Here is a 25,552-nt window from a genome sequence, read left to right on the forward strand (position 1 = left end):
AGGCTGCACAGGGACGTATGGACTAATCTGAATTGAAAGAAAAACTTGAACCATCCTGTGGAAGACCCAGGTAATAAACCATAAAGCCTTAAATAGGATTTGTTGCTTGAGGGTTGTCATTGCTATATTTGAGGTGCAAGAGAGTGCAAGTACAAATAACCGTCATAGTAGGAAGGAATGGCAAAATCATCCACAAAAGATGCGGTTACATAAGGCAGGCAGAATACACGGCGAGGTACTCCCAACTAGCACCATCAGCAGACTGGTGGTCAGATTTCAGCAAAAGACGAGTTTCGTAAGTGCAGGAGTCTGCCTTTAGGAGAAATAAGCAAACCAGCTTCACCAGAGGTTGGGCATGGAGAGTGAATAAGACGAGTCAGAGTGCAGAGAACAACATAACCAGTAAAATGACAGGACATTCAGCAGAGCGGAAAATAACCCAGCTGGTTTCGCACACTGATAAAGGATTAAAAATGTCCAAAGTAGGGTCTGCTAGCTTGGCCAAGACCGTTCATCAAAACAACATGGTCTATCCTATCAAATAATGCTGAAAGTTCAGGCAGTAAAAGCCCAATTTATTAGCAGTCATCTCTTAAGGCAGGTAGCTCACTGTTGTGCTCTGAACCCATATAGGAAATTGTTTACAAGCTTCTAAAGTATACTCTTCACAAACAAATGCTGTCCATGAATACTTGGCTGTACATTGAAGGATTGCAATCTTGTCACAAACATTCAATTTCATCTGTATCCAAATTTGCATACCTTTACCATTGACAATATTACTGATCATAAACATAGGAATCTGCTTGAGGGAAGAGAAACAGGGGCAACATGGAAATGACCAAGTACCTCTGTACAGTACACTTCATATCTTGAAGGCCTTTTTAACTGATCGGGTACAAGTGGTGGCCATGGGGGAGTTCGAATCAAGACCTTTCGAGCTCCCAGGGGGGTCCCGCAGGGGTCCTCCCTAAGCCCCACTTTATTTAACATCTACGTATCCGCTCTCGCCCCAGTAATCAGATCCTTCGGGTTCGAGTTAACATCATACGCCGATGACACCCAGATTGTGGTCTCGGTGCTCCCGGGGACTGAGGGGGAGGTGGCAGGCAGGTTCCAGGACTGCATGTCTGCAGTCAGCTCCTGGATGGCAAAAAGCTGTTTAAAATTGAACTCATCAAAGACTGAGGTGATTATCTTTGGCTCAAATACTAATCTTTGGAGCCCTAACTGGTGGCCCACTGATATGGGGTCTCCTCCTCTCCCTGTTCCAAAGGTGAAGAATCTTGGTGTCATTATTGACAACCTACTCACCTTTAAACCCCAAGTCAATGCGTTGAGTTCCTCTGTACATTGCACCCTGAGAATTATCAGAAAGGTTCTCCCCTTCCTTCCTGAGGGCTGTAGAAAGACGGTGGTGACAGCCCTAGTTCTCTCACGCATCGACTACTGCAATAGCCTTTTTCTTGAGGCACAACAGGGGGTGGTCAATAAGCTTCAAGTTTTACAAAATGCGGCCGCCCGCCTGATTGGGGGATTGCCCAAGTTCTCCTCAGTTTCCAAGGAGTTGGATAAACTGCACTGGCTTCCGGTGCGGAAGCGGATTATGTTCAAGGCCCTCTGTATTGTCTTTAAGGCACTACATGGTCTTGGTCCAGTGTTCCTTCAGGATCTTTTTCAATGGTACAGACCAGGCAGACAATTGAGGTCGGCCAGTCTAGGGCTGGTTAAAACTGCTCGGATCAAGAAGGCACGCTGGGGTGGAAGGAGTTTTGTTAGGGGAGCTGCGATGGCGTGGAATTCCCTCCCTCTCTCCCTCAAACATAATAAGAATCTTATGACACTCAGGAAAGATCTAAAAACATGGCTCTTCTCCCATTAAGTACCCATATTTTCCATTACTCGGGAATTACCACTTCAGCGCCAGGACGCCGACTGGTAACAGTGCGCTCTATAAGTGTTAAAATAAATAAAATACAGAAGAAAATAACCTATCTTGGAAACCACTGTTTGTATTAAGTTCAGGAGGAAGATTTGAGTACCTTCCTGGGTTAGTGTAGCTCAGTCCATTAAAATGTGGATTTCTCATGACTTGATATTTCTAGTAACTCAAAGTCAATGGCTCCACAATTTGGGGTCTGAACACCGGCGATGAAAGGGGATTTCGTCTGTCTGGCCATGAGCACAAATGAGGTAAGAGTACACAGGCACAAGCAAACACACTTGGGTCACGTAAGTACTTCTCGATATCTATCAATCTAGCAAGCAAGCAGACCAACTGAGTACCGGAACTCTACATGGCAGACAATTGCTTGCTTAATACAGAGCTTAATTTGTAAAAAGAGGAGTGTCGATGCTCAAAGCTCAGAAGCCCACAGCCAGAGCTAATGCCAAAGCTGTGTAGTCTTGAATCCATCTTAGGCTTCCTTAATCCACTGCTAGACACTCTGTGCCCCTTTATCCCACTCTTTAGGGTTCCTGCTTTCTTTCTTAACAATGTTTTTTTCCATCTATCTTTTGTTCATTCTTTCTCCTTTGTGTGTTTTCCCTGCTTTGTTGCTGGGAAAAGTCTGATGAGGAAAAATAATTGCTGGTCTCTGAAAATGAGTGAGAGTGGCCCCCACCATCAACCACAGGCTCAAGTTAAGCACTGGTGTTATATATGGTGGAGGGAAACATGGTGTCTGCCAGCTCACCTGCACTTGTAGACAGTGGTTCTTGAGGAAGGAAAATGCTACTTACCAGTATGCATCTGTTCTTGGCATGTAGAGCTGCAGATTCGTATACTTAGCAATAGATCGCCACCTGGTGTTGGGCTTGGATGATTGCAGGTTGTTGTCTTCTTGGAAGAAGTCTTTGCAGTCACGAGATAGGGGACTCCTCCCTTGGACAATAATGCGCATGGTCATCGACTCCATCCTCAGATTGTTTTTCGCCATGATGGGAAATGATGGAGTTAGTAGAAGTAAAGAGAAAGGATGTCCATGCATGTGCATCTAAGTAAGATGAGTACTGGAACGGATACAAGTCCCGGGGAGGCGGGAGGGCGTGTACGAATCTGCAGCTCTACATGCCAAGAACAGATGCATACTGGTAAGTCGGGTCTGTAACGCCTTGTTCAGTTCCGGCATTTTCCCGGTCTCACTGAAACACACGTTGGTCAAACCCCTACTAAAAAAATGTAATCTTAACAAAGATGAACTAAAAAACTATCGATCGATAGCGAGTCTCCCGTTCCTGGCCAAAGTCATAGAAAAAGCTATGAACCAGCAACTGTCGGCGTTCGTCGAGCAACATCAGCTGCTCGACAACACTCAGTTTGGATTCCGCAAATGCCATGGCACGGAGACTGCACTCCTAAAACATCGTTTGGTACTCCGCCCTGCCCAGCTCTCAAAGTTAGAAATCTGGGCGTCACTTTTGATGTAGGTCTAAACTTTATGGCACACGCTAACAAGACTGCTGCAACTGCTCACACGAAACTCAGAATGATCAGAAAAATACTACCCTACCTACCGGATACTGCTGGGAGAACTCTGGTCAGCTCATTGGTCTTGTCCGCCCTGGACTATTGTAATGCCCTCTTTTTAAATGCACAATCCAGGGTGACAAACAAGATGCAATCAATTCAAAATGCAGCCGCCCGTATGTTGGCGGGACTTCCAAAATTTGCATCTGTCTCAAGCACCATCAGGGAACTTCACTGGCTCCCGATACGTAGTCGTATCAAATTTAAATCATTGTGTATTGTCTATAAAGCACTCAATAGTCAAGGTCCCCATTTCCTGAAACACAATCTTCTTCATTACATCCCCACTCGTTCTCTCCGCTCTTCTCATCATAATCACCTAGTAGTCCCTCGTACTAGAACAGTCACATGGGGCGACAGGCGCTTTCTGGTCGCCGCTCCCAGACTTTGGAACATCCTTCCTCTACATATCAGGACCAGCCCCTCATTATTCATATTCCGCAAACAACTTAAGACTTGGTTATTTGACCAATAGCTCTTTTTTCCTGTAGGCCTTACCAAATGCTGATCCACTCCCTTAAGCCAGCGCCGAGACGCCTACGGGTATTCGCCGCGCTTTAAAAATGCCAATAAATAAATAAATAAATAAATAAGTAGCATATACCGTTCGAGGCATATGAGCTGCAGATCGTACACTTAGCAACGATTGTGCAGCAGTGTCTCCCCTAGCGGTGGTCGCTTGTATCCGTTGCAGCATACTGAAAAAGTGTTTTAAGAACGGCTTGGCCTACGGCAGCTTGCTGCTTGGCTTGCACATCAACACAATAGTGTTTAGTGAAGGTGTGTATTGTAGACCATGTTGCTGCCTTGCATATGTCCTCTAGTGGTATATTTCCTAAGAAAGCCATAGAGGCTCCTAGTTTGCGAGTGGAGTGCGCTCTAGGAGGAACCGTTAGTGTACGTTTAGCTTTTTGATAGCATATTTGTATACACTTTACAATCCACATGGCAATTCCCCCTTTAGAGATGGGATTGCCCTTGTGTGGGGGAGAGAAAGATACAAATAGTTGTTTTGTCTTTCTGAAGGATTTAGTCCTGTCTGTGTAGTATAACAGAGCTCTTCTAACATCTAAGGTGTGTAAAGCCCTTTCTGCAACAGAGTTCGGTTTTTGAAAAAACACTGGTAACTCTACTGATTGGTTAAGGTGAAAAGGGGTAATGACTTTTGGCAGGAATTTAGGATTAGGCCTAAGAACCACTTTGTTAGGATGTATCTGAAAAAATGGCTCTTTTATTGTGAATGCTTGTATTTCACTAACTCTTCTAAGAGAGGTGATGGCAACAAGGAAAGCAGTTTTCCATGTTAGGAATTGCAATTCACATTTGTGTAAAGGCTCGAAAGGGGGTCCCATAAGTCTTGTAAGGACCACGTTTAGGTTCCATACTGGAGCAGGTGGTAACCTAGGTGGGATTATTCGTTTTAATCCTTCCATAAATGCTTTGATTGCAGGTACTCTAAATAGAGATAGATGTTGCCTATTCTGTAAATAGGCTCCAATTGCAGCCAGATGCAGCCGTATGGAAGAGTAAGCCAAATTGGACCTTTGTAGGTGTAGAAGGTAGCAAATAATATTTTGGATGGTAACATCCAGTGGATCAATGTGATTCTTGTTACAATATATTGCAAATCTTTTCCACTTAGCGGCATAACATACTCTGGTAGTGGGTCTTCTAGCTTCTTTAATTATGTTCATACAGTCTGGTGGTAGGTTTAAGTAACCAAACTCCAAGACTTCAGGAGCCAGATCGCCAAATTCAGTTGGCTTGGGTCTGGGTGTCTTATTTCTCCATGGTTCTGTGTTAACAGGTATGGCGTGAGCCGTAATTTCTGATGTGGAACCAGTGAGAGAACTAGTAGTGTGGTGAACCACGGCTGACGTGCCCATGTGGGAGCCACTAGTATTAGTTTGAGAGACTGTTGTCTGAGCTTGCATACTACTAGTGGAATGAGTGGGAGAGGCAGAAAAGCGTACGCAAATCTGCCTGACCAGTTCATCCATATTGCATTCCCCTCCGACCGTGGGTGTGGAAACCTGGCAGCAAAGGTTGGGCATTTTGCATTTTCGCCGGTGGCAAACAGATCTATCTGTGGATGCCCCCACCTTTGGAAGAATGGTTGAAGTACTTGTGGGTGTATCTCTCATTCGTGAATCTGTTGTGACTGACGACTCAACAGATCTGCTATCTGATTGTGAATTCCTGGAAGGTGTTCTACTGTCAGGTGCATGTTTTGAGGAATGGCCCATCTCCAAATGTTCTGTGCAAGCTGGGACAGTTGCAGAGAGTGTGTCCCCCTCTGTTTTTGTATATAATACATGGCTGTCATATTGTCCGTCCGGATTAGGACAGCTTTGTTTCGTACTTGTACCTGAAACGTTTTGAGTGCTAGAAAAATTGCTAGCAGCTCTAGATGGTTGATATGGAACTGTTTCTGTTGGTTGTTCCATTGGCCTTGTGTGGTATAATGTAAGAGATGGGCTCCCCATCATGTGAGGGGTGCATCTGTTGTGAGCACTATCTGTGGAACAGGGTCTAGAAACGGCCGTCCCTTTGTCAAGTTTTTGGTGTTCCACCATTGCAGAGAGCGATATGTACGGCTGTCTACCAACACCAGGTCTGTGAGCTGACCTTGAGCATGATTCCACTGTTGTGCTAGACATTCTTGTAATGGTCGCATTTGCAGTCTCACGTGAGGAACTATGAAGATGCAAGACGCCATCATGCCTATTAGTCTCATGAACACTCTGGCTTAGAGAGACTGCTGGTGTTGAAAAAGGGAGACTAAGGTCTGAATGCTCTGTATCCTGGCTTGACTGGGATACGCTAAAGCTGTAAATGTGTCTATGGGAGCTCCTAGATATTGATGAACGTGCGAAGGCTCTAGGTGGGACTTGGTGTAGTTTATTGTAAACCCTAAGTCGTGCAATGTTTGAATTGTTTGGTTTGTGTGTTGTACACACTGGTTGAACAATTTTGCTTTTATGAGCCAATCGTCGAGGTAAGGGAAGACATGTATCTGTTGTCTTCTGAGATGTGCTGCTGCTTCTGCTAAGCACTTTTTAAACACCCGTGGAGCTGTTGTGACCCCGAATGGAAGGTCTTTGAACTGATAGTGCTGTCCTTGTATGACAAACCTTAGATACTTCCTGTGCGCAGGATGTATAGGAACATGAAAATAGGCGTCCTTTAGGTCTAGTGTTGATAAAAAGTCTCCCTGTTGTAGTAGTGGGAGTACTTGTTGTAGAGTGATCATGTGAAAATGATCTGATTGTATGTAATGGTTGAGGGGCCTGAGGTCAAGAATTGGTCTTAGTGTCCCGTCCTTCTTGGGAATTAGGAAGTACAGGGAGTAAACTCCTGTTCCCCGTTCCTCTAAAGGAACTACTTGAATATCATCCTTTTGTAGAAGTGCTAGAACTTCCTGTTGAAGCAGATTTATATGTTCTGTGGACATTGGACGCTGCCTGGGTGGTATGTTTGGGGGGGTTGCTGTGAGTTCTAGGCAGTAGCCATGTTGGATAATCTGTCTTACCCACTTGTCTGTTGTGATGGAATTCCAGACAGGTAGGAACTGTGATAATCTGCCCCCCACAGGAGTGGAATGTTGTAGGGGAGGCAGGGGGAAGTCACTGTTTGGGAGTGGAAGAGGAGCGGTTGTTGTTATTACCTCTACCTCTTCCCTTATTAATGTTGCCTCTGTATCCTCCTCTAAAGTAGCCTTTGTTAGAGGAGGTCTGTATGTGCATCTTAAAAGATGATGTTGTGTCTGCGCCGGTCTGCTTGGAGCCGCCTCTATAAAAGGAGCGGCGAAAAGAACTTCTAGTCTGTGCGGATTGTAATGCACCCATAGACTTAGCTGTGTCCGTGTCTTTTTTCATCTTTTCTAGTGTGTTGTCTACTTCCGCCCCAAACAACTGGTTCTGATTGAAGGGCTGGTTCAAGATGGTAGTCTGAACCTCTGGTTTAAAACCTGAAATGCGTAACCACGCATGACGTCTGAGTATGACACTAGTGTTGACTGCTCTTGGATGCTGGGTCAGCTACATCTAGTGCACATTTAATTGAGGCATTGGATATCAATTTGCCTTCTTGTAAGAGCTCTGCTGCCTGATCTTTGTATTGATCTGGGAGGTGCTCCATGAGTTTTTCTAGCTGGTCGTAGTGAGCCCTGTCATAGAGTGAGAGTAAGGCTTGTGTGTTTGCTATGCGCCATATGTTTGTTGCCTGCGCAGCAATCCGTTTCCCTGACGCATCAATAACTTTAGATTTTTTGTCAGGCGGGCGTGTCACCAGAGGTCTGGGAATTGGCTCTTTTATGTGCATTAGACACTACCAAAGAGTCTAGTGGCAGATGTCCCTTTATATAGACTGGATCAGATGGTGCTGGTCTATACTTCTTTTCTATTCTGGGATTTAACACCCTACATCGTACCGGATCTTTAAATATGTCTGGAGCATTTTTAAGGACTCCTTTGATCATGGGTAGTATTTGTGTAGACCTTTGTGACTGCTCAAAAGTGTCCAGTAAAAAATCCTCATCAATGGCATCAGAGTGCATTGGAACTCCATGGTAAAGGGCAGCTCTGTTTAAAAGATGATTAAACCCAATACTATCTTCTGGAGGGGAAGGTTTTGTTGGGTAGTACTGAGGATCAGGAATATCTGGCACGTTGTGGGGTGGAAAACCATACATGTCGTCATCCTTAGGATATTCTGGATTGACATCCTCATCTAAAGGGTATCCTTGTGGCTCTGGTACGTCATTCCCCCCACCTATATCATACTCCTCGTCAGTGTGGTGTGATGATGCAGGAGATTGAATAGGAGAAGCTATAGGTTCAAAATAAGGAGGGATAGGAGACGAAGAAGGCGAAGGAGAGGAAGGGTGCATTGGAGAAGTTGCACAATCCTTCTTTTTGGCAGGAACCACAGGTGGAAGTGGTGTGTCTGCTGGTCTTTTCTTGTAAGGAATTGCTTCCACATGTCCAGTTTTTGGGTTGATATAGACCTTTTTCCGTTTAGGATCTGGTCTAAACAGTTCTTACTTTTCTACAGTCTTTTTCGGCGTCGATTTTTTCGGTGCCGATAGTGGCTGTTTAGTTTTCATTGCTTTAGGAGGAGTTATGGAGTCCTGGGCAAATTCTTTGGTGCCGAAGGTGGTTTAGGTTTGGTAGGCTTTTTAGGCGTGTCTGTATCAGGCCTTGGAGTCTTCGGTACTGATGTTGGAGATTTCGGCGTGGAGAAAGGTTTTGTTGGGCATGCGGCGCCGGACTCTGGCTTTCCATCTTTATTTTTGAAACCGGAAGGTCTCGGAGTCGAAGCTTTCGGATCCAGTACAGTTTTTGGCTTCGGTGCCGATGTATCTTTTGGTGTGGGTGCCGAAGGGTCTTTGTCTTTGGGCACCGAAGGGCGTTTTGGCTTCGGTGTCGAAGGATATTTCGGTGCCAATGGAGGAGGTGGAATTGGCACATGTTTTTTCGGAGCTGAGCCGGAAGGCAAAGGGTAGATTTCGGTCTCGACTGGGCCCCATGGGCGGAGTGCCAACCGCTGCCTTTGGCTTGGGTAGTGTATGTTGTGCGGGGGCAGGGGTACTCACGGGCTGTTGAGATGGAATCGAGTCGTCCGAGCCCTCTTCCCCCGATATGATCTGGAGATCAGGTGAGTCTTCCTCGGCGACGAGTAAAGCCTCGTCCTCGGAGATATCTTCGAGTGGATCTTCGTCCCCGGAGACGTCCTCTCCGACGATATCCTCCTCAAAGATGGCCTCCGGTGCTGGCGCTGATCTCATTTCGTGTCGACGTGTCCTCCGATCCCGAATGGTCTTCTTCGATCGGAAGGAGGCACAGGCTGTGCAGGTCGACTCGTCGTGTTCCGGCGATAGACAGAGGTTGCACACTTCGTGATGGTCGCTATGAGGGAATTTTGCTCGACATACCGGGCATCTCTTGAATGGAGTTCTGTCCATGAGGCGTAGGCTGTACGGCGCCGATAGGCCCAACGGCCCCCGTCGACGCACCGGAATGTAGCTGGTGATGTCGAAAAGTCTACTCGATGTCGAAAATGTTTATATAAAGTTTCACGCTTCGAAGTTGCTGAAAAAGTCTTTTCCAGCCAGAGCGGAAAACTTTCATCCGAACCCAGGGGCGGAAAAAAACTATCGGAGGATGGAGTCGATGACCATGTGCAGTATTGTCCAAGGGAGGCGTCACCTATCTCGTGACTACAAAGACCTCTTCCAAGAAGACAACAACCTGCAATCATCTGAGCCCAACACCAGGTGGCGATCTATTGCCAAGTGTACGATCTGCAGCTCATATGCCTCGAACATAATGTTCTGATTTCTGGTGAGGAGAAAAGAGGGCTTCTAGATAATGTTCTTACGTCTCTAGACTCATTATGCTGGCAGAAAACATCCAAGCAGGCAATTCGTCAGATTGGCAGCTAAAGACCTTCAGCAGGACTTTCAAGCTTATTCCTTGATTCAAGGTACCAAACAACTCTCACCTACATGTTCTGGGAGGACTACAGTCGGCTCCTTTTTGTTCTGTTCTTCCTCAAGCTGGAATTCAACCCTAAATGTGTCTCTTGCCTGACGGTTGTGCAGCAGCCCACTGCCAAATCAATGCCAATGCATCTCCAACAATCATAATACCAAACAATCAGACAGAAGTAGTGATTACCGCTTCATAGGGGTATTTGAAGGGCATCCCTTGCCATCCTCTCACAATTCTCTCTAGTCGTCAATGCCTAACTGACACTAACTATGTACAAGAAGGTGCTTTCTCTAGTAAGAAACCTTCTGTATCCTCTTCAAACAGCAAAGGGCACAGAGAGAAAGAAAAATATGCAGTACCCTAGGAAGATATGAACAAAAGGTGATTGCAATACATCTTCATTCTGCACTTTTAACGATGTTCCTAAACATAAAAATCAAACACAATATTTGTGAAAAGCCATGTTCATTAAAACAAATAAATACAAAGGGGACCCACAGGTCACTGGATTCAGTTTAGAAAGGCAAAGCAACCCAATGAGTGCACATACTGCATTTAAAGAAAGATAAAAATGCTGCAACAAGCCAAAACCTGGGCAAAGGGGTTGACGCAATATACACAAAAAGTTACAAGAGGAAAGCTTGCAAATACTATGACCACTGACCATCACTCGGGGTAGCATTCAAACTCATCATATCATCTGAGGTAAGAGAACTGATCAGTATTGCTATATTGTGCATTATTTAAAGTAATCTTTTTCAAATTGTACATTCTGAGCATTTTCACAATTCTAATAATAAAAGTACAATTTAAAACAGTACACTCTCATCAACACCAATTTAAAAGCTTGAGCTACAGTATGCGAACATGCCAGTATTGTCACTGCAAAATTATAATTAGTTTTGCATAGGGCACTGTATTATATAGAATTAACTATAAAGACCTAGTAATTCACATTTCTGAACCAAATATTAATTTACCTTTTGATTTAGTGGTGATATTACATCAATGGCAGAATCGATGGGAAAAATCTGTACTCTTTGTTCCGTGTATGTGTGGAAGTTCAACAAAGCTTTAACAAAGTCCTGAATAAAGGAGAGCGCCTGTCCAGCAATGTCTCGCACCTTGAGCTAAAACACAAACATCAACCCTGTAAACAATACATTAGAATAGATGGTATTTTATTCAATACATATCAAACTATAAGCACAAGAACTCACAGAAAGAAATATTATATTAATTATGAATATTAGAGCATCAGTCAACAAAGTATCTATCAGGGAGTGAATGGTCTATATATTTGGCACTAAAATATACGGGACAAATTCCTGGAAGTTTTAATGCCAAATCAAATGTTTACACCTGCTTCCAGGTAGAACGACAAAAAGAGTATGGATGATTTTAAATCATCGTTTTAAGGAGTTTACCAAATAGTAGCAGGGAGGAGCCAATGTTTTACAAAGCTGGTTCACAACATCTGCGGGAACAGTTATTTATGAGTGTGTTTCAATACGGGATCACTAGCACTCTTACCACATGACTCACAATGATTTCATGTATATTCTTAAGAAAAAAATAGAGAAACCATCAACATTTAAAACAGGATCTAAAGCAGAGATTGGAAGAGAAGTGAGGATCTGATCTGACTGTGCATTCCATTTGGAGAGCTAGAATGCACCTATGTCTATACTTGTGTGTGGTGCAGCTGTGAAAAAGGGAAGATATCTGCTTTGGCTGAGGGAGCTGTACAGGAGCTCTATGTGCCTGTGAGTTGGACTGAGTATGCGTGTACAATTAAGATAAGGGGAGCCAAGTCTTAATAACCTTTCTCCTCTAATGTGTGCATCAGGATAGTCTGCTCAGGTTAGAAGGACAGGTCTTTTTCAGCCTTAAGAAAGAATAGACAAAAATAAAATACAAATATATCTGACATAGAAACTAGTTCTACTGTTTTTCTGGTTGTACAGTGAAAATTGTTGCATCAAGTTGGATTTGTATAATATCAACATTCCTTATCAGACCTGACTTGTTTACTGGAGGCATAATTTCAGCATATAGGTCAATAGATTATTTTAAGAAAGGGAAGTCAATTTAAATCCTGTTTATTGCAAATTGATATACATTACATATTGTTGGAGCCCTTTAAGATAGAGGAAACACATTCTTGCAGATTCCTAGAAGAATTTACTGCAGACAAAGAAATGTTGCTGGCTAAAGTTTCAGGAGAAACCCATAAGGAGTACATCCGATCATATTTCTGGGATTTAAAGAGGAAGCCATGAAAAGATCAGAAACTGGAGACAGTTTAGACTACAAGGAAGGCATCAGCAAAGGGGTGTTTACATTTTTTTTTTAGTCCTCAGTTACAAACGTGGGGAGGAGAGAATTCACAGTTCTGAGAAAAGATGATGAGAGCAGAGGATAGCAGGCTACCCAGGGGTACAGTTTAGGAGAGTTTCAGATGCCCATGCCCTGCTGGACACACTGGAGGGAGATTCGGCTTCCTCCTCCTAAACCTGCTGCAAAGACTGCACTGAACCATTGTGGTGAAGATACACAGGAGTCTGAGCTGTATTGAGTAGCTGCATCATAATTTGACACAGAGCATGTAGGTCTACCGCGGGCTAGTTGGTTGGGAATTTCATTATTTCCTTGTCTGCACCCCACAGAATGATCCTGGAGGTAAACAAATATTAAGACGCCTTGTGTAGTAATGCAAGCCTGCTGGTCTGCATAGGGCTTCTCGATCCCAGGAGACAGAGCTTAATCTGCCAGTGTTCAAATGATCTTGGTAATGACACTAGAGACCAAGCCCAGGTCAAAGGCAAGGATCCAGACAAGGATATGGAAATAGGGTTTACTGAAGTCCATTGCACAGAGCGAGTCCCTCAAAGGGAGAGAATAACAAATAGAGGGACTTAAGGATCGGTGCGGAGGGTCACATCTTGAATGATCCTTTGTAGAGATAATGGTTTAAATGTCATAGGTACACAGACAGACATATACACACTTGCCTTACTTCGAAGAAGCAAGAATAAACCCTTCTCCTATAACTAGCTGGCTGCCTTCTGTTTATAAATAGCACCCAACTTCATAAAGTTATAGAGCTCTACCACCAGCTTGTAACTGATTGAATGTGCATAAAGAGGGGGAAAGGGCCAATAAAATGGAGTACTTAATGTGTGTCCGTCAAGTGAGAGGCCCTTCAAGGTTCTAGTGAAATCAGTCCAAGTCTCTTCCTTCCACCGGTGAATACAGATCCCAATTAGATAGTCAGTTTTCCTTTTTTCCAGAGGCAAGAGAAGAAAAGAAGAATAAACTCTTGGTGGTCTCTACAGAGTCCTTTTTATCTTTTTTTCCCACAGAAAGACTTCTCACTAGCCATGTAGTTCAAGAAGTTTGTGGCACTTAGGGGCATGAAGGTGCTTGGAGGTGATGACTACCTAAACTTTTTGCCTTAAGCACCCCGCAGCTAAACATTTATTTAGTTCAACGGCCATTCAGGCTTCTTGCCTTACACCTCTTATGACAGATGGGATGGCCAGAAGCAGGCCTGTCTGTGAACATGTTCTTAACGACGAGTGGTAGCGGCGGAACGAGGACCCAGGGTGAACCATGGTGATGTTGGGAGCACTCGGAGAACACTGCGCCACCCACCAGCAAAGCCCCAGCAAACCCGTTGTGCATTCATCTACATCCCCCACACCACCAACCCAGATGCATCGGATTATTGCATGCTGGGAGTTGGAGTCCAGGCATTTTCCGTGGCAGGCAACAGGTGTGAACAATCAGCAAGGGGGAGGTGCTTTGCGGGACTACTTATTGTGAAATGCTGGTATGGGACTATTTTGGCGAGGGACTCTGTGCAATAGGGGGCACTGAAGAAGGCTGGGAGCCGAAATGCATTTGCCAGTATTGCTTTTGCTGCCAATAAAAACGTGGTTTATCCCTGAATTTCCCCTCTGGCCTCTGTTCCTTTTACGTGTGGTGGGAAGCTTTGTCATAATTTCTGCATCCACCAGCGGTGCAGTCCAGATGGCCCTGCCGCAGCAAGTGACCCGGACTACAGCTGGTGACACATCGCTGCTCCGCAGTGATTTTGCAAGCTCGGGATACCGAGAAGTCCGGTGTCCACATTTCGCTTTGGGGAAGCTCTGGCGGAGCGAGGTATTTTACCTCCACCAGGACGCCGTGCCGAAGTATGGCTGTCCCTGCCTTTACTGCTTACCTGACTCGAGTGGTAGCGGCGGAACGAGGGACCCAGGGAGAACCATGGTGATGTTGGAGGTACTCGGAGAACACTGCGCCACCCACCAGCAAAGCCCCAGCAAACCCGTAGTGCATTCATCTACATCCCCCACACCACCAACCCAGATGCATCGGATTATTGCATGCTGGGAGTTGGAGTCCAGGCATTTTCCGTGGCAGGCAACAGGTGTGAACAATCAGCAAGGGGGAGGTGCTTTGCGGGACTACTTATTGTGAAATGCTGGTATGGGACTATTTTGGCGAGGGACTCTGTGCAATAGGGGGCACTGAAGAAGGCTGGGAGCCGAAATGCATTTGCCAGTATTGCTTTTGCTGCCAATAAAAACGTGGTTTATCCCTGAATTTCCCCTCTGGCCTCTGTTCCTTCTACGTGTGGTGGGAAGCTTTGTCATGTTCTTAACGACCTACTGCTTGCTCCTATGACTGCATGAGTTTGAGTGCAGCCCTGCTAAAATAAGTTGGCCTGGGTAGGCTTAGTACCTTGATGTGAAAATTATCTTTCTCTCTCTGTGGGTAGGGTTACTGGGACTTCTTCAATCCTAGTGCAGATTCTATAGTAAGACCAAGAAAGAACGGCATCAACATTAATTAACCTGTCTGGGATGTAAAGCAGAGTTAAGCGAAAAAATCTTTTACCCAAGCCATTAAAAATGTCCTTGACTAAGGGTGCTTTCACATGGACTTCTGCAAAATGACATCTATGAGGGCTGCCGACACCAACACTAGGCTGAGCAGGATTTCGAAGGCCGCAATTATGGTGCTAGATCTTGGGTACTCTGTAATTAACACTGAAGAATGCATGCAGAAGATGCTTCTCACACATTACAACTACTGCCACCATCAAGAGGAATGGCCAAGTTTCTTCTTGACTTAAAAGGACAAGCCATTCCATCTAGACCCATTTTCTGTTGTTGATAACTCCCACCTATGGGGACAAATTTCAGCTTTTCGGACGCCACTGACGGTGCTATTTAACACTGCAGGCATGGAATATTACGGCTTAATAATTTAGTAGTCAATGCCAGAATATTTTCCTTTGGTTAAGGTGTCCTCTTACAAGTATTTAATCTTTGAATAGTCCAAGGTAAGAGGGTATCTTATCATTTAAAGTTTATTTACAGAAGTTACTTCCTGTTTTAGGCAATAAAAAGGACACCAGATCAGCTTCAACTTGCTTCGCAATTATGCTTATTTGCCTTTTGCTCGCTCGTTGGATTTGCTGGTTTTCCTGTATCTTTTTTTTTTTTATTCTTTTTATTTGAGTTTTCAAACAACATACATTCACCTTCTACATATATCTCCCAATACGATATATTCTTGGTCCAGCTGTCCAGTACGATAACTCACAATATAATACGAACATGGTACATGTGCGGTTCAACACCAGTATCACATCAGTGGGATAGTCGGGTATGGGCTTTACCCTCTCCCCCTGCCTATTTTCTCATCGTCTGAAGTACACAATTTCTCATGGAATGTGAACGAACGAGGCCATCTAAGAGTTGATATTCACCCCTTCTACTCCACCAAACCCGAACAACAATAACATGTCTGTCGCCATGAACCAGGAGGCTGCAAAGTCTGTAAATCTAGAGCCTACACCCCCCCCCCCCCATCTGCATGCAATGTCAAATCCTTATGGCCCAACATCTGTGACAACCGAATCTCCGTTACCCAAGTCAGCAGTCGCTCTAGCGCTTGAATAGCATGTGAGGGGGGCCCAGATGTCATTCGGCCTAGAAGCCACCGGTAGTAATTCCGCATATGTGGCAAGCCTTTCTTGACAGGTAATTAAATCATCCATCCATGTCTTGAATTTAGGCGCCCGGCCCCTCCCCCATCTGCAAGCCACCCTTCGCTTTGCCATGAGAAGTGCCATAGCCACAAACCGCCTGTGTTCTGCCTTTACCGGAGTAACAAACCCCAACAGTGCCATTAAAGGGTCCGGTTCCAGTGTCTCATAATTCATTTGCTGTAACGCCTCAAAAACCTTATTCCAATACTCCAGAATGCTCGGACAGTCCCATGCCAGGTGCAAAAAATCCGCCCCAGGGGCGCGGCATCTGTCACACCGATCGTCCTCCCTCAGTTTAAATCTGTGCATCTTAACAGGCGTATAATACAATCTATGGAGGAACGTATAGTGTGTGATGCGGAGTCGGCTGCTCGCTGAAACCCTCTTAGTGTGCCAGCAGCAGGTCTCCCATTGTGAATCTGTCAGCTGTCGCCCTAATTATGAGTTCCATTTCACCCGCACTGGAGCTGCAGGTCTCTCTTTTTGAGCATGCACTGAGTTGCAAATCAGTGAAACTAGACGCAGTGGTTTCGTCCTTTCCAGCATTGCATGCAACGGGTTCAGCTGTACTGGTTTGTCCGGAAATGTTAGGGTGAGAGCTTTTACCCCTTGCCTTAGTCTAATATATAAAAAAAATCTAACGGCGTCTGCATCGCCTACGGACACATATGTGCTAGAGCACGGAACTCAGGTTTTCCTGTATCTTGCTTCCTTTGTCAAGCTTTGTTCCTCTGCTCTTCCTGTTGATTGGCTTGTTGTGGTGTAACGTTTTTTTTTCTTCTATTTTTCTTTTTACAGTACCTAATTTTTTCACCCGTTGAGCTTCACTTCTAGTGCCATCAATCGGCTATCTGTGACAATTCTGGAGTCTGAAGTTGCTTAAGGAAGAAGTGTCAGGAGTCAAAGAGACCTGCCCTTGACAGTCGTCCACCATGATTGAAGAGGACACTGGCCACCGTAATCAACTAGAGTGCACCACAGCTAAGTGATATGCTGGGTGTTCTCAGTGCCGTGAGACCAATCCTGATCTTCAGACCTGGTGGACCATTCTGTCTCTCATGATGAGACTGATGGTTGGAGATGAATTGCAGACCAGGCTCCAACAATGCATTTGAATGCCCGGTACTCCTTGGACCTCGGAGCAGCAATAAGGGTAACCTGTCCACCAGTAAGAACCTGGTGGTACTAGTGGAAAGCTGCTTCTGGCAGAGACTGTGATTCCCTGGAGAGCTCGCTTACAAACATGTCAGTGTTCTGAGATGCAGTCCGGCGAACTGAATAAACCTGGGCTATGGAAGAAAATTAAGCTCTCTTGTATAGAAAGGTGGGGAAGATGGATGGTAGAAAATTACACATGCTAGCTGCAAGGTAAGAGATCGAGGACTTACTCCTTAGACAGCCACTGTGATTCAGGAGACATTTGGTAATAAGGAATAGGAAACAGAAGTACTCAAGATATGGCCTCTTTTTGCAATGTCAGCACTGGGTGCTCAAGGTCCAGTACATCCAACATGCAAACCTCAGCATTAAACAATTTGTCAAAGATCCATAACAGGGCACCAATCTACACTGAATGCCTCAGAAAACACCTATTCCCAAGGACCTGCTGTGCTCATTTGTGTCTGCTTCCTCATTATCACGCTCTCACACCAGCTACACACCATCAAACCTTACAATTGGAGCTGAAGCTCAAGAGACAACTACGGCACTAAAAAGGTCTGAGGTAATGGATGGTCTGGCCAGTTTCAAAAGGAAAAAGAGAAATTAAGAGGGACACATTTAATGACTGCATGACATGAAAGGGGACCAGGGGATGTGAAGCGAAACCCAATAGGTTTGAGGCCTCCATGGGGTAATGAATAATTGTTATGGGGATATCCTGGAAAGATTTGATCAGATGTACCTACTCGCAATTGATTCCCTAGGAACTTGTTATTTTCTGTGGTTATTTGGACTTGTTCCACCTAAGCCTCTGGTTCAAGAGCACACATCCTTTAATAGCCTCAGCCAGGGTATATTTAGAATGGGGTTTAGTCTCCCGGCTTGTTCTTCCAAACAACGGCAGTCCTAACTTTGGCCATGGATGACCAGTATCAAGGAAGTTATTACCTGCTTCAGTAGGAGGCCGATTATAGCCCAACTGTGGATATAGGGCTAGGTGTTGGAGAAAAGATTGGGATTCTCATGCTGCTAGGCTACTAAGGGCATGATTTACATCTTGGTGGAAGGGTTAACCGTCACAACAGTGACGGGCATCTCTTCTGACGCAATATTAATATCATTTTATCCTAAGGGATTTCTATTTTGCCTGATGGGAAATCCGTCACTGTTTTGACAGAGCAACCTGTCCTCCAAGATCTAAATTAGCCCCTTAAGTCTTCAGACACTTTGATCACTATGCAGAAAAAGATGCAAAGTGCTCAATTACTGGACAGTGGACAGAACCACCAATGTAGGATTTATTTGCTAGGAAACATTTAGGATGTAATACAAAGGTTAGGTGTGTTTCTCTGGATGTGAAAGTTCTCAGTTCCCTAAATAAAAAATCTGAAAATTGGACAAGATATTGTCTTTAGAAGACACACTTGACCAGGGCCATTCTAACAAGGATGAGAAATAAGGTTTTCCCAAACAAGTAACAGGGTTTATCTGAGGGCGTATTACTCTTCATGGCTCACAAAACACAATGGAGTTTCTATATTCTTACATATAAAGCTAAGCTTCTTTATCTTAGATATTAAAAAGGATAACTCTGGCAGATTTCTAACAATAAAAGGGATAGTTGGAGACTTCAAGGTGAGTTTGAAAATGGTCTATTACCTTTAAAGGGGACAAGAGACCGTCCTAGTGGACTTCTTACATCAGCTATCTGATTTTGCAAAGGGTGTTTTTATTCTTTCATGGATTTCAGCTTGATTTGGGATGCAACACAGGATAGGTCAGGGGCAGAGAACGGACAGGGTAATGCTTTCTATAAATTAAAAAAAACTCCCTAGATTACCTGAGGTTATAAGATATCTGGGGAGAAAAACACAGCCACAACAGGAATGATAAGTTCACAGGTCATTTTCAAAATTGATAATATCTTTGTAAGCAATTCTATGCTTCTCCCCCCCTGTTTAGCAATTGCGGATAGAGTTGACCTAAATTTTTCTGACCATGTCTCAATCTGTTTGGAGACAGAAATGGAACAAAATATTAACAAAAAGCCAAAGCAGCGTCTTCACCCCTCCCTCCTGAGAGGCTCAATCCTCAACAAAGAAATGCTAACCCATTTAAAAAATATTTTGAAACAAACAAGAGATGAGGGGTTTCGACAGAGCGAGTGTGGGTAGCATTTAAAGCCATAATGAGGGATACGTTCATTTCAATGACGGCAGGATTTCATAGACTGTGATTTCTATAGATCAAGAAACTCGAGTTGTAAGTTAAGAGTGTTGAGCATGAATACAGAATCTCACTCCCTTAAGCTTCTGAAAGGGCCAGCTAAGAACTATTCTTACAAATAGAGTAGACCTATATCTTCTCCACTGAATGAAGCAAGTCAATAAAGCCAGCTGTAAAGTCGGAACTCTCGCCTGTTTGTCAACTGAGGGAAATATTACAAAGGACATGCCTACAAGAAATGCTTGCTGAAACGGGAGAAAGTTTTTAAAGAGGAAAGAAAATTGGTGAATTTCGAAAATGTTATACTAAGCGGACATACATGTGATTAAAAACCACGCAAAATACATAACTTATGAGTGCTCTCGTACTTCTAGGCACATGTACTGGAGAACCCCATATTATATGACAAAATCTCTTTAGCATAATGAGTCCTTAATATGACTAAAGACCTGGAACCTGATGGTTTGTAACACTTTTGTTCCTCAGCTGATTTGTAAAATGATAACAATATATAATCACATTGCAGACATGGAAAGGCTACCTCTCTCTCTGAGTTAAATTGAGGTGACAGAGTTAGGTAAACCAGAGAAAAATCCCATGTAACTTGAATCATACAGATAAACAGCCCTCCCCAACACTTATCTGAAGCTATATTCAGAGATCCCAGTCAGGTATAACATATAGGCAAATTTGAAACATTAAACTTTTCCAAGTGACTGCGAACAGACTGAAATAGCAACATCATTCCAAAGAGATGCAAACTTATTAAATATGTGTGATTTAGATAGCACAATATGTAGCAGATCTATATTGAATTACTCACGCCTTGTTGCAGAAATCCAGGAGATTTTAGAAGATTGTCTTTGTTCTTTATGTCTTCGATGGGGATGAATATTGCAGTGGAAATATATGTCACCAAAGGTTTTATACCTCTTTCAGGCCTGCTAGTGAGATTAGAACCATCTTCTCCCGAATGCCTACAGTAATCTATATCCCATTTTACATGGCAAGCTTCTCAGACAAGAATTTCAATGCAACCTTTGCAGTACATTAAGCGTCTGGGGGTTTAGCTATATCTGATTTTAGAGTCCAAGCCCATGTGACATGAGTCATACCAACACAGATAGAAGGGAGGTTTGAATAATAAAATCCATACAAAGGAGTGTTAATTGCTTTTAAAAGATATTCATGAAAGCATTCTGCAAATTACCAATAAGAGTTGTTACAAAATAACACACATTTGTTACTATACTGTGGATGACTGCAACACATGTATCCTGGTGATAGCTCTAATTGTTACAGTATTTCTGATCAAAAAGAATATGCATTGAACATTTGGTTGAATTGTCCAATACTTGCATCGTTTTAGAGGGAGGTGCTTGAAGCAATTGAGAAGGTGGTGAGGTATCCAAATACCAGAACATACGGGTGTGGTTCTAATGGATTTAAGGCCATTTAGAGATGATAATGTATGGTTATTGGATTGCACTTTAATCTGCTGATGCTCTGGGGAAGTGAAATTGACTATAGAGACATTCTGGATTAAGAAAGAAGCTCTCACAGTTGCATATGAGAACATGGAATATAGTGGCTTTGAAAAAACGTATTGTCAATGTGAAAATTAAAAAAATTAAATTTAAGGTTATATGTAAACCCCTTCTGGACTACATGTCAGAAGACCTTGCATCCATACCTTGGGTTCGCGCCCGCAGCCCGCTCGCCTCAGCTCTTAACTGCTCCCTTTACCCTCTTCCTGGGTGGCAGTTTAATCCTTGCGCTATTTTTTGTTTTTTGTTTAATTTCACACATTATCTTGTTTTGTTGTTGTGTAAATTTCACGCATTCATTTGCGTTCAGCCTTTCCCGCTGCTGCTGCCCCTGAGACCCCTCGCCCCGCCTCAGCCCCGCCTCCCTACCCCAGTCCCGCCCACTTCCCCTACTTAATGGCAGCCGCAGCGCGTGTGCACCGCTGGCTGGCCGAAGGCGTGCCTAAGGCAAACCCGTATGCGCCTGTCCACGACCCGACCGCGGCCAGCGCCAGGATCCCTGGATCTCCAGAGCCCCACCGATACAACTCTACCGCCCTCTATGCACTCATTCCCGGAGGACACAACGACTGAAAAGAGCAACATTGAACACTATCCAATGACAGTTCTCCTGCAGACACTGCCGATGATCCTTCACCATCGACTACGCCCCCAAGACCGCCGAAAATTCGCGAGACGCCCACACCACCGGAGCCCTGACATGCATCCTCCTCAACGTATGCTCCCTACACAGACACGCCGTAGAGATCTAGGACCTGCTTGACACCCTCTCGCCTGATGTCGCCTTCCTCACTGATACCTGGACTAACGCCACCTCCGGCCCGGACATCGCCACCACCATCCCAGAAGGATACAAGATGCAGAGAAGGGACCGCCCCCTCCGCCCTGGAGGAGGACTCGCCATCGCTCACAAGACCTCCCTTCGACTCTCCACCTCCAACATGAGCAACCCCCACGCCAGCACAGAAGACCTCCACTTCCAGATTCAGTCCAGCCCCAGGACCACGCTACGGGGCACCCTCGCCTACAGACCCCTTGGACCGCGCACCCAGTCAACAACCACCATCGCCGACCTCGTCGCACCCCACGCCATCACATCCACGGACTACGTTCTACTCTGTGAGACCTAAATTTCCACCTTGACAGTCGCAGCGACCTCGACTCCATCACCCTCCTCGACAACCTCGGACTGAAGCAGCTAGTCACCACCCCCACGCACAGAGCAGGACACACCCTCACAGCCCCCCTGGACGGACCACCACTGCGTACATGTTGTAGGGGAAGTAATACAGTCCACAACGGTGTATATAAAGATAATTATATTTTAATAAGATCCACAGAGAAGAGCTGGTGTCCCCATCAAGGCTAGCAGGTAACTGACACCAGAAGCCCAGACATGGAACACCGCTACACAAGGAATCCAAATAGAATAAGCAATTAAAGAGAAAGCACACAAAAGCACAATGAGAATACAACATATCCTCTTCCCTTCACTCATCCACTAAGAAAAACAAAAAGCTAAAAATAAACCAAGCCAAACACCTACAACAAATGGGTTGGACAAGAAGGGAAAGAAAACAAGAAATGAAATTAAACGAAAAAAAATCATGCATCATCACAGAAAAAATCTTGCAAATATGCAGGAGGTCTCCTGTACCTCCAATTAGAAGCGTTGGCGTCAACACCAGAGTCAACACGTACAACATCCTTCCCCCTTATAACAATCCCAACATCATCATGTTGTTTAAACTTCTTGTACAAAGCCACTCTCCTTAGATTCCAATGCTCTCTGTTACACAAAGTTATGAATCTGTTATGAACAGATTTTACCTTAAATGGACCTCTAAATTTTGTTAAACCCCCAGCAACACGTCCAGGCTTTACTTTCACCAAATCATTAACTGAAATTTTGTTCCTCCCACACAGGAGTTCACCGCCACTCGTGCTTGCCCCACACAAATTAGCCAAACCAATGCAATCCTTCATCCAAGCAGGAATGAGTTTGGTACCAGCCACACATCCCCTCATCATGTTAAAAGGAACCTTCCCCGAAGAATTGTTTTCTGTAGTACGATACGCCCACACTAAGTCCTCAACCATATCCTTTACCGCACCACCCATCGAAGTAGCCATTTAAATGGCACCCTTCACCATACGGTTCACCCTCTCTACAATACCGTTCCCTTGTGGGTTATATAATGAGGTTCTACTGTGCACAATCCTACAAGAACTCAAAAACCTCACCATTTCATCAGACGTCAATTGAGTCCCATTATCTGTTATCAACTTAACAGGAAAACCTTCTTCCCTGAAAACCTCAGACAACAAACAAATGGTAGAACTAGTCGTTATTTCCCTACAATACTTAACAATTAGCCATTTCGATGTGACATCGATCATCACCAACGCAAACCTCAAATCTGCTCTAAATCCATTAAACGGCCCAATAAAATCCATGCACACCGTGTGCCAAGGAGACTCTGAATCCTCAATTGTACCATGAGACACATGACTACCAACTTTCAACCTTTTCTCGCACTCTAAACAATCCACACACCTCTCTACCGAGTCAGAAACCTGTTGATCCATCGCAGGCCACCAAAAATACTCTCTCAATCTCTATTTAGTAAGTGACAGACCCAAATGACCCTCATGCGCCAACTTGAACAACGGAAATCTCAGATCATGCGGCGGAAGGAACTTATCATCCTTCATCACAATTTTTTCTTCCTTATCAAAAATGGACAACTCATCCAACACCTTGACATATGGTCTAACCGCCATCTCTAGAGTGCTTTCACGTCTAGTACCTTTGACAATCAGATCCTTCACACTAAGCATCGCACCACCCTTCGCCGTTTTCTCATTCCAATGCGTTCTCCCAATAGCACCAGAACACAAATCCACAATATCATCAATAGCCGCAACTGAACCCTCACACAAGAACAACTCAACGCCCGACTGATCCACCTCCTCCCACGGTAATGGAAGTCTCGACAGGCCATCTGCCTGGCTATTCCTCCAACCCGGAATATAATCTATCTTATACAAGAATTCCTGCAACCTGGCCGCCAACCTCGCCAACCTGGCCGAACCCTTTCCTGCACCACCTGGAGACAAAATCCTTATCAACGGTTCTGCAACCTGAAATGAAATCCCCACAAACACATCCTAAAATACTCACAGCCCCAAGCAGCCACCAGTGCCTCCCTCTCAAGTAGTTCCTCTCTGAACCAGTAAGTGACCTTGAGGCAAACGCTACCGTTTTCACACCAGAAGAATGCACCTGTGCGAGTACTACACCGAGCCCCACAGCACTTGCATCAACCGTCAAGACAGACTCCAATTTAGTGTCAAAAGGTGTCAAAATCTTCGCATCACAAATCTCTCTTTTTATGTCCTCAAACGCTTTCTCCTGATCAACACCCCACACAAACTTACACCTTTTCCAAAGCAACACCCTTATCCTCTGTGTCTTGTCAGCAAAATTGCGCACAAACTTCGCGTAATATTCTACAAGACCTAAAAACGATCTTAATTGATCCTTGTCGCCCGGTGCAGGTGCTCTTCTTATCGATTCCAACAAGTCACGTTTTGGCCTTACACCTTCTGCAGACAGCGTGTAACCCAAATATTCAACCTCCTTCACAGCAAACTTAAATTTTTCTTTTTTTAACGTCAAACCAGCACGCTCCATTTTATTCAACACCTCATTGAGGTTAGCATTGTGCTCCTCTTTTGTCTCACAAAATAATAAAACATCGTCCTGGAAATATACATTTCTTATCCCCTCCAAAACCGAGCCCATCATGCGCTGAAAGACTCCAGCAGCAGATGCTAGCCCGAACGGCATACGAGTGAATTGAAAAACGCCCTCTGAAGTTATAAACGCTGTCAATGGCTTTGACACATCGTGCAACCTGATCTGGTGATACGCACTACGTAAATCCAATTTCGTGAAGAATCTCCCTCCCTTCAATAACAAAATCAACTCATTAATGTTAGGTAAGGGGAAATTGTCCACAACTATATTCTGATTTAAGGTGTGTAAATCCACACAAAACCTGTATTTTCCATCCGATTTCGTTGAGAATAACAACTGGCGAATTCCATCTTTAAATCTCTATCTGCTCAACTACACCTTGCTCCAGCATCTCACACAACATTTTCTTAACCTCACTCCTGGTTATTATGGGTACCTTCCTAACCTTGTGCTGCAAAGGGAACAGCATCGGGTTTGAGCATGATCCTGTGCACATACCCCTTCAATTCCCCAATCTCTTCTTTAAATAAGTCCGACATCCCTTCGAGAATAGACTCAGTAGATATCTCATTGACCACCATCTCTTGTTCCTTCGCCCTAGGATTGATTGTTACATGGAGATCATACTGGTGTCCCCATCCTAAAATCGGTGGCCCAGATTGTGCCACATAAACCTTACCCTTCACGGATCTACTCTTAAATATAATGTCAGTAAGCATGTATCCAATAACATCGAACCTCTCACCCTGGTATCCACTCGGATTTATG

General features: G+C 44.4%; 1 protein-coding gene across 1 annotated transcript in view; it reads right to left on the minus strand.

Moving 5' to 3' along the window:
- PPP1R21 (protein phosphatase 1 regulatory subunit 21) overlaps nucleotides 1–25,552 on the minus strand; it is a 383,731-nt gene that overhangs the window by 228,693 nt on the left and 129,486 nt on the right. Inside the window, exon 9 of the mRNA XM_086927763.1 lies at nucleotides 11,004–11,153. Coding sequence (XP_086783889.1) covers nucleotides 11,004–11,153 — 150 coding nt within the window. The remainder of the gene's footprint in view (nucleotides 1–11,003; nucleotides 11,154–25,552) is intronic.

The sequence above is a fragment of the Lissotriton vulgaris genome, chromosome 6 (genome assembly GCF_964263255.1).
Source record: "Lissotriton vulgaris chromosome 6, aLisVul1.2, whole genome shotgun sequence".
Classification (NCBI taxonomy): domain Eukaryota; kingdom Metazoa; phylum Chordata; class Amphibia; order Caudata; family Salamandridae; genus Lissotriton; species Lissotriton vulgaris.